At 48.6% G+C, this 9,780-nt stretch overlaps 1 protein-coding gene across 2 annotated transcripts in view; it reads right to left on the bottom strand.

Annotated features, from left to right (window-relative positions):
• Positions 1-456: 456 nt before the first annotated feature.
• HPSE2 (heparanase 2 (inactive)) overlaps positions 457-9,780 on the bottom strand; it is a 592,918-nt gene continuing 583,594 nt past the window's right edge. For both annotated transcript variants that reach the window (XM_059054720.2, XM_059054721.2), the window contains one exon: positions 457-1,404. In XM_059054720.2, coding sequence (XP_058910703.1) covers positions 1,239-1,404 — 166 coding nt within the window. In that variant the 3' untranslated portion in view covers positions 457-1,238. The remainder of the gene's footprint in view (positions 1,405-9,780) is intronic.

Here is a 9,780-nt window from a genome sequence, read left to right as displayed (position 1 = left end):
TCCACAGTTTCCCCATCAGACCTCAGTCTCCAGATCCCCCTCCCCCAACGTGGCGAACTGAAAGCTTAGTTCTATGGTCAAATAAGCTGGCCTGGGAGAGCACGGACCTGGTCATCTTTCACGAGCACATTAGATTTCTGCCTAGTACAAGCCATTGAGAGTACTCAGATACTTGGGAAGAAGCAGAAAAGGTTCGATTCAGTTGTGTCTTACAGTTGTGATGACCTTTGATTTATACCTTTTTAGAAAATGGTTTTGGTCAACCCAACCATTAAGGACTTACCCTATCAAGCCCTTAATATTCGCTCAAAATTGAGGTAGGTCTAATTATTTGCTTTGTTCAGCCGAGGGACATGTGTGTGTGTGTTTGTGTGTGTGTCTGTGTTTGGTGGTTGGGTGTGCTTTCTCTTTGTACTAAAACTCTCTCCCTCGCAGACACATGACAGATGATGACCGTTTTTTTTTTTGCTGCCTAATACATTGCTGTCCACTCAATGAATACTGTTACCTGACTTCCATTCCAACCCTGGGGGAATCTGGATTCACAGAGGAATAGAACCTTCTTACAAAATCCGGAGTATGATTGCAATTTTACTTTTGAAGCACCCGCTTCCCAGAGGAATAGCTCGTGATTGATGCCACTGTCAGAAACCCAGATGCACACACTCATACATCAGCCAGGAAATTACATTAACAGCTCACCCAGCAGGCCAGCACTGACTCACCCACTTGCTCCCCTATGGGAGGAGAGGTGATACGAAACCCAGGGCAACAGCAGGGAACAAAGGAAAGGAGTTAGGGGGGATTGGGCTCTCAAATGTCCATGGGGTTTTTTTCCTTCCTCATCTTCTGCCGAGGGCAGCAGCCACAGGCTAAGGTCTGTAGTTATTTTGCTACATGACCAGGACTGTGGAGAGTTATTTCATTTGTCCTGGAAGTGCACTGTCAGCTTGTTCTCATGATGCATGTACAAGGGTGCATACAGCTCTACACACATACCTTTGTGCTTACGATATGAGGTCTACATTTTCCTTTGGGGTAGAAGTGACCTACCTAGGCTAAGCTCATGCTAGGGCTTTTGTCTCTTTGGAGAGCAAGTTAGTGTTGATTCCAGCAGGATGGGGTGGCAGAGACTGGTTTGTTGCTCAGAAGATGCCTGAAAAATACTGAAACCGTTAGGACGGAAGAGTGGAAAGCAGTCCAGCAGGCCTGCTGGCAACTTGTGAGTGTGAGGGGGTTTATCGGTAGCGGCAGGCCAAAGCGTTGACATTCTTGACCACATAAAAGCCCATGGTCACCGGAGGGATGACCAATGTCCGGCCGGCCCGCAGGGGGCGGGGCTTCAGTTCTGGGAGGGTCCCATCGTCCACCATCACTAAGGGCTGGCCGTTCAGCTGCACTGACCTACAGTGAGGAAAAACAGCATGGGACTCGTTATTGCCTTGAAAGGAAGCCATCGCAGCAAAGCCTGCGCAGCCTCAAATTGCCCCCGTCTGCTGACCGTGCCCGGCTGGCTATCACTGACTGATACTTACTCTGCCCAGGCTCTCAGCTGGGTGCTTGGATGACACACTCGAACATCCCAGCAATGCTCTGAGGAAGAAACTGTCCTTGTCCCATTCTACCTAGAGTACTTAGATGACTTGCCCAAGGCTATACAGCTTGTGGTCCTGGGAGCCAGGATTTGAACACAGGTAGTCTAGTTCCAGAGACACATCATTTATTTTGACAAGTTAAATGTCTCTGAGGCAGAAGCTGAAAAGTGTCTCATGTCTGTTTTTTCTTTAAATCATAATAGCAGTTCAGTTTGACTCTTCTACCTAAAGAATTTTCTTCTACCTAAAGTGTGGAATGATGCATAGGCTTAAGGGGACTTCAGAAATTCCCATTTAACTGGCATCTTTCATTAGTTTATTTGAGAGATGAGAGAACTGACATTGTGTCACTTGTCTAGAGCAGTTCTGGAGGAGGACAGAGACTTATGTAACAACCTTCCTTTCTCTAATCTGAGCATGAGTTTCCATATCTAATATTTAATGGATGTTTACATTTTAGAGACACAAAGAAGTAGGTGATGAAGCAGGCATTTGTGATCTCAGTTCACCTGTGTTGCTTGCTTTTATCCTTCCTGTGTGTCAGTCATTTTCAGCCCTGAGAAGGACTTAGAGAGCAAAGGGGAACGGCTCATCACCCATCCTAGGCCTGTGGTACAGAATCCAGACAGTCTCCCAGCTGTTTCTGACAGGGGAGTGACTCAGACAGCCAAGTACCCAGACTGAAGCTCAGTTTTATGGGTCAGTAGAAAAGGCCAGAACCAGGCCACTAGCTGGAAATAAGGCTGTTAAGTCACTTTGGAAAATCAGCATTACAGTGATGACTATTTCTGGGCCTTGCCCAGCCTCCAGCGTGATAACATTGCAGTGGTATCATCTGAGCTGTGAAGAGAACAAACTGTTAGAAATTGATATAGAGGTCTTGGTTTAGTGTTCCTTCTATGCTGTGAATGACAGGTTTAGAGAGAGATCATCAGACCCCTTGCTCAGTAAAGCCATGAATCCCCAGAGATAAGTGCAATGCAAATTGCTCCCAGGGGAGAGCTGGGCAGAGAGACGGCTCCAGGCCCGGTCCGACGTGGATCAGTTTGGGCCCGGTCCAGATCTGACAGGCCAGGGGGCAGTCCCCCTCTCTTGTTGGTATGACTGAGGAATGAATGAACAAGCAGGGGGCTCCTGGGTGGAGAGCCAGGCCTGCCTCTGGAAGATGTGGAGGTGTGAGACTTGAGATCTAAAGGTCAGTGTTGACCTCACCAAAATATGCAAGAACCTTCTGCGACCCTCTCTGGTGAACACAGAGTACTCATTGGAGTGGAGGGCAGGGTGAGGAGAGGGGGTTCAGGTGCAAAAAAAGCCAGGACAGATCTTCACAGTGTATTTTTATTATTTGGTTCTAGGTGATGTGACTATCCAACAACCAGACATATGCAGTATCAAATACTAGTTCAATAATACTAATTAATCTTTCCAAAGCATACTCAAATTGCTATCACTTGAAAACCTTCAGTGGTCCCTCCTATATATGGTGTTAGGTGCAAGCCCTCCCCCTGAGGAGTTAGGCAACACCCTCTCAGATTCAGACGATCCCAGAGTATTGCCATCTCTGGGTTCTAGAAGTCAAAACAAAGTGTGAGAAGCAAGCCTTTTCATTTCCATACTAATAACGAGTGGTTATTCTGCAACAGGCTCCTTTCTGATTTCCTTATTGGTTGCTTAAAAAGCTGACTCAGGTATGGTTGGAACCAGGGAGCATGATCTAGACTGTGGACTGATCTCTAATTCCAGGAGCCGGCCACTAACTTCCTAGACGGCTCTGGCAACTCTCTTTACCTCATGTCCCTCAGTTTTGCATCTATGAGAATATAGGCTATACAGGATGTAGTATGAATGAAATGAAATAAAAAATGTGAAAGTGCTTTGAAAGCATAATGAGCCATGTATGTGGGAGATGGTGTTTTTTGTTGTTACTCTTTTCATTGTCATTCTGGGTAGGTGAACTTCTTGGTCCTTGTACTGTGGCACTGATGAGTTTCATGGCTCCTTTCCTGAAGCCCTCTCTTCCCTTGGCTCCCGTGGTAGCATTCTCTCTCTCTCTCTCTCTCTCTCTCTCTCTCTCTTTCCCTCCATTTTCCTCCTTCATTTCTGCATGTTGTTTCCTTTTTGGGGGACTGTTGCCTTATACCTGCCTCTCAGATGCTGGGGTTGCTGGTGCTTGGTCCTGGGACTTCTTTGCTTCCCACACTACATACTCCAGCTGGGTGCTGTTATCAACACCCAGGACTTTAATTACTATCTGCATGTCGATGCTTCCCAAACCTGTATCTCAAGGCTGAATCCTTCTTGTAACTTATATATCTCCACTTGGCTGTTCCACAGGATCTTCGTAGTCACGTGTCCAAAGTCAAGATCTTCTCCACAAACCCTGTCCTTTTCTCTGCCTTTTTATCTTTGGGCTGGTACCACCATCTATAAGATTACCTAAGCCAGAAAGCTGCGGTCATCTGGGTCTTCTCCCTCAGGTCCCAGGTATGGAGTCGCTAAATCCAACCAATTCTATCTTTAAATATTTTTCAGATCTGCTTCTTTCTCTCCCTTCACTGCTATGATTGTAGTTCAGAGTTTGCCCTGTGACCTATCTCCTTGCCCCTGGCCTTGCCTACCTCTCCTGTGCTGGCCACATTGCTGACAGAGCCATCTGCTGTTGTCCCTGCTTCAAACTCTCCAACAACGCCATCCCTTCCACCTTAATCCGGATGATGAAGCCAAGCTCCGGCCACCTCCCCAGTCTCAGACGCTGCCAGTGCCCCTTACTCCAGTGCCACCTGTGGATCACAGCCCTCTGGGGGTGGGCTTGGGCTGAGTAGGCAGTCATTGTAAGGACATCATCAGTATATGCATGAACAGATTGTTCCCAATGAAAAACAGTTAAATTTTGCCCATAAATGAGGTAGATCTTTCTCAAATGAAAATGTCAGTAGATCCTGGTGGGAATAAAATACACCAGTTCATTTTTTTAAAAAAAGTAAATATTTTTCAAATGTTAATGCCTGTAGACACTTGGGATTAATAAGACACAAGTTCATTTAAAACTGTTATAAAATTCCTAGTAGATTTTTTCGGGAAGAAGGGGGCATCATGTGCTTTTTTCAAGCAAGAGGTTTTTAAAGGGACAATTACTATAGTGTGGGAGGGCTATGACATCGGCTGCCATTACAAAGGAAGCTCAGAACCTGAGGGTGCCTTTGCCCCAGCGGGACCAGATTAAATGACTTAGTTCCACTTTGGGTTGTTGGGCGCAGTGCTCCCTCCACCTGGAGCACAGCCAGTTCTCCCCCTCTGTGGGACTAACTGCCCTGGGTCCCTGCAGAGTCTGCTCTCTTGTTGCCCCCCCTCTGGGGAACCTTCTTTGACCCCTGGGTTAGGAGCCCCAACTCTGGACTCTCGTGTACCCAAAGCTTCCGTAGAACCACCTCACGGAATGGTAGGGACTTACCCACCCTGCCCCTCACCGGGCTGTGAGCTTGGTGAGGAAAGGGACAGTGCCTTTCATCCCGTTAGGCATCTCGGTGCCTAACTGAGTGGCATAGAATTGGAATGGAATATTTTCTGAACAAGTGAATGGACTTTTGAGGCTCTTTCACATTATTTCTGGTATTCCAGGACTGAGTTTCTCCAGCTCTAAAGAGGCTCCCTGGAGGTTTGCTGAGTGTCTTTACAGATTTCATTAATGTGCCAATTACTCTTGCTCTCAGTGGCCCTGGAGATGTTAGATAAGACCTGAATTATCGCTGACTCTCACAGTCACTCACCAGATACCTTATCCCAACTGGACACGTGGCCATTGATCATTGATAGCGTTTTTTCATCCTTAAAAAAGATCTATGTGACCACCTCTTAGCTAAGTCAACTTGAGTTAATTTTGTGAGAACTTAAGTCCTCATACAACCTTGTTTACAAAGTTCCGTCACTGTAACGATGGACAGTGTGCTTTACCACCTCCGCTCTATTTTTCCTGCTTGTATTTTTATTTTAATATTTATCCTATTACCCAGTTAAGTCATATCACACCAAATATTACAATTATCTTCCACTCTTATGCACTGAACAACTTGTAAGTTTGCAAACATATCATGTTAATGATAAAAATCACTGATTACTGAGCACTGTCTATGCAAAAGGCAGGATGCTGTGATTTATTCTATCACATTTAGTCCTCACAACTACCAACTGAGGCAGGTGTTAGCAGCCCTACAGACGAAGACATCACAGTTTAGAGGGGTCTAAGATTCATCTAAGTCACATAGCTGGTAAGTGGTAGAGCTGAGATTTGCCCTGCAGCCCTTCACCATAGTCCTATTTGGCCTCCCTTGTGACTGCTACAAGAGCCCTGTGAGGTACATAGGCAAGTATTATTATTATTATTTTTGTAACTTCACTATTGAGATGAGGTCAGAGAGGTTAGGTGGCCTGGGCAAGGTCACATAGCTAATAGGTGGCTAAGCTCTGTCTTGGATTCAAGCCTCCTGATACCTGTTTCTACTATTTCGTGTTGTTCCCCAATTCCAGATGGCACTCACTAGGATCATGTTTCTTTCTTTGAAAACCTTTCTTATCATATTTTCATCACATTCTGGGATCTCCTTCCTGGCCAGTGACTTTTCAAACCAAATGCTAAATGATCCAGTCTATGTTGAGCTATTTCTCTTAATTCCCTAGCTGCTGAGGGCTTTTAAATTATCCAAATATTAGGACAACTGAGTTTTTCTCACCATCTGTTTTGTCAAAGTCTGAATTGCTTTGTTCCTAAACTTGTTTTCTTTGCATGCTATTTGAAATGGGATTCAGTGTCTCAATTTGGAGTCAAGCCCTCTGCTTCCCAGGTCTCTGTGGGATCCCCTTGGCCGGGTCACCCTCCTTCCCCCACCACCTGTCTACAATCTCTGGTCTTCATGGCTTATTTTATGGTTCTTGCTAGCCATGGGTACTGCAGCAAGCTTTCAGCTGTTCTGAGGTCTCAGGGAAGCAAGTCTAGCGAGCATGTTCTTTGCCAGGCTTGAAGACCCTTTGCTGGTCTCTGGCCTGGCCCTGGCTGGGCTTTTGTGGGAGCAGAGGCAAGGGAAGCCTGCATGTTACTGGGAGAAGCCTGGGGAGCTAGTGTCTGGCTCCTGCTGGTGCTTTTAGGGCCTTGAATGGGGCTTAGAGAGAACTAGCTCCACCTCGGCCACTTTGAGAAGGTGATTTGCCTTCTGTCAGCTCAGGTTTCTCCATCTGTATGACAGACTAGATGAACCCTAAGATTCTTTCTGGCTCCCACATTTTTCAGGTTGGCTGCCCACAACCTAATAGCTAGCCTGAAGCAGAGTTTAATGCCAAATTCAGAGTGATCCTGCACAGACAGAAATCTGATCAGGACATTCACCTGTCTAAATGCTCAGTAGCTTCCTGCTGATCTTAGAACATTCTCCGAAGTCCTTAGGAGACCCCATGAGCGAGGCCATTTACCTCCGTCTGCAGCCCGTAGAGGCCCCTGTAGCTGCTGCTGCCCATTGCAGCTCCCCACCACCTCCCACCTCCTTGCGCCTTCTCCAGTCACAATCTCTCCACTCCCAGGGTTTTTGTACATGTTGTCACTCTTCCTGGAAGCTTCTCCGTACTCCATCCCTGCTTCCAGCCTCCTTTGCCCTGCTAACTCCTACCTGTCCTTCAGGTCAGGCGCCCGCAAAGCACTCCCTGTCACCCAGTACTTCTCCTGTCTCTGTACTCGTCACAGCGCCGGGATCGCTGACTGCTTGTCAGCCCCTCCCCCAGTCAGGAAGACCATGTGTGCGCCCCGCTCATCTCGCGCTCTCCTGTCCACTAACCCACATATAGCAGGTGCTCGGTAAAAGAAGGATGGGCTATAAATACATGGGTAGACGAGCTACAATCTGGAGGGAGAAGACACTGCGGTGGGAGGACAGAGACTTGAGTTCGAGTCCATATCGGAGCATGACGTGTGCAGGCCTAGGAATGTCACAGTTGCCTCCGGTCTGGGTTTCTGGATTGGTAAATGAGAGGGAGGGAGGGAAGCAGGAGTGGGGAGCAGAAGAGAGGGAGGAAGGAGGAGAGAAGGAGAAGGTACAATCATCTGAGGAGCTTGCGGCGGGCGGGCAGGTATCCGCTCCCTTTGCTGCTCAATAACCCGCACAACCTCCTGGCTCCGACTCTGCTGCCAGCGTGCTTCCCCGCATGCCACTAGAGGGCCCCCTTGCTCTTCACAACGGTGCTGAGAGCCCGCGCGCCGGCTCCTTGGAAGCGGAGCTCCTGCCTCTGCCCCTCCAGCCTGCTCTCCGCTCCCGGCAAAGCCCGGAGACGTGCGCGGCCCTTGGCCTCCTGGAGCAACAAACCGCAGGATCACTCCAGTCCCGACAAAAACTTCGTTGCGGTGCACTCGGCACCCCCGCAATGTGGCTAATATTAAGGAACCGTGCGAACCCGGGCTGCGATTCCCACCGCGGGTGCGGCTTCCCGGCTGGCGTGCAGGGAGGAGGGGCGCAGGTGCGGGGCTGGCGGCGCCGCGCGACTCGGCGCCTGGCTCTCCTGCCTGGGTCCCGGCGCCCCGCCCTCCCGCCAGCCGCACCTGTGTGCGCTTTACAGGCCCCCGAGGCCCAGGTGTCCCTGGAGGACCCCTCGCTGAGTTAGGAAGCTGGTGTGTGCAGCTCCCTGCCCTTCTCCACCTCAGGGGCAGGTTAGAGCCGGGAGGGAGCCCGGCCGGGTTTGAGGACGGAGGGGCCTCGCTCAATTTCCCAGCTCCGGGAGAGGCTGTGCATCTGGAGTAGCTTAGAGAGGAGGTTCCTTTGAAATGGCCGTGAGTGATGCTACCCGCTGAGGAGGGCTGCTCGGAGGTGGCCTCAGCAGGCTAGTCCCTACTTGCCCAGCTGAAGCAAAAGCTGTAGGATGCTCATGACCCTCTCAGGGGAGCTCCTACTCCTGAGGGGTCATTGGGAGGATTACTTCCTACCAAGCGTGTCCTGAAGCTTTCTCCTATGTGTTAGGGGATTGTTCTCCTGCTAGGCTGATTGTTCTCATTTCTAAATTTTCAGTGGCACGTGGTTCAGTGCCTTCTTGCGCATGATAGTAGTTCACATTAATGCTTGTCGGGTTCCACTCAGTCAGCCTCTCCAGGGGTTCTCATGTGGTTGGTTGGACACTCCAATCCCTTACTCTGCTGTTGTTAAAGAGAGGAGACGAAGTGAAAAATGGAGGTGAACGCTTCCTTTTCCCCTTAACACCTTGAAAAGCCTACATTATATATGAAGTTCCTGGCCACTTAGACAACTTGAGGCTGATAAGATCATTTGCCCTATGTCCTGTTCTTTGAAAGCATATTGAAATAATGAGGAGTTTCAGTCTAGCTTCTGTATCACTGAACTAGGACTCCCTTATGCAAGCAGAGCTGGGGATTTTTTTTTTTTTTTTTTTTTTTTTTTTTGCGGTCCGCGGGCCTCTCACTGTTGTGGCCTCTCCTGTTGCGGAGCACTGGCTCCGGACACGCAGGCTCAGTGGCCATGGATCGCGGGCCCAGCCGCTCCGCGGCATGTGGGATCTTCCCGGACCGGGGCACGAACCCGTGTCCCCTGCATCGGCAGGCGGACTCTCAACCACTGCGCCACCAGGGAAGCCCAGAGCTGGGGATTTTTAGGCAAGTTGTTAGGGATGTAAGCTTTTCCTGTTTGCAGTTAGGTTTGGGGTCATGATTTGATCTGTGTTCTATCCAAGTCTGTGTAATAATGGTTTATGCCATCATGGGATCCTACCATCTGCTTCTAGTGGTTTAAAATAACAGCACACTTGGCAAACAAGGTGAGAGCCCAGCTAAGGAACCTGGATTTACACTGATATTGTTAACGTCTAACAGATGAGGCAGTCATCTGGGGGCACTTTGGGAAGACAATTTGATTCTGTGACCATCTCAAAGCTCCATGTCATAGGCATATCACACTCAAACCACACTAGGAACCGGCTATTAAAATCATGGAGACTTTACCATGCGGTTAACTCTGTTCCCTCCCATTGTAAAGACTTGGTGCCACGATCACCAACATTCACAAATGTATGGGAGGGGCATTATTCATAGTCCTACTGTTCTTTGTGTTGTACAAATTCAATTATAACAGATGTAGTCCTTACCCACTATGACAGAAAACACAGAAATGCAAATGTGTGGTCAGAGGCACTATAATTAACA

Source organism: Kogia breviceps, chromosome 2 (genome assembly GCF_026419965.1).
Source record: "Kogia breviceps isolate mKogBre1 chromosome 2, mKogBre1 haplotype 1, whole genome shotgun sequence".
In the NCBI taxonomy this organism is placed as follows: domain Eukaryota; kingdom Metazoa; phylum Chordata; class Mammalia; order Artiodactyla; family Physeteridae; genus Kogia; species Kogia breviceps.
The sequence above is the reverse complement of the archived record's forward strand: the minus strand, read 5'-3'. Positions and strand labels throughout refer to the sequence as shown.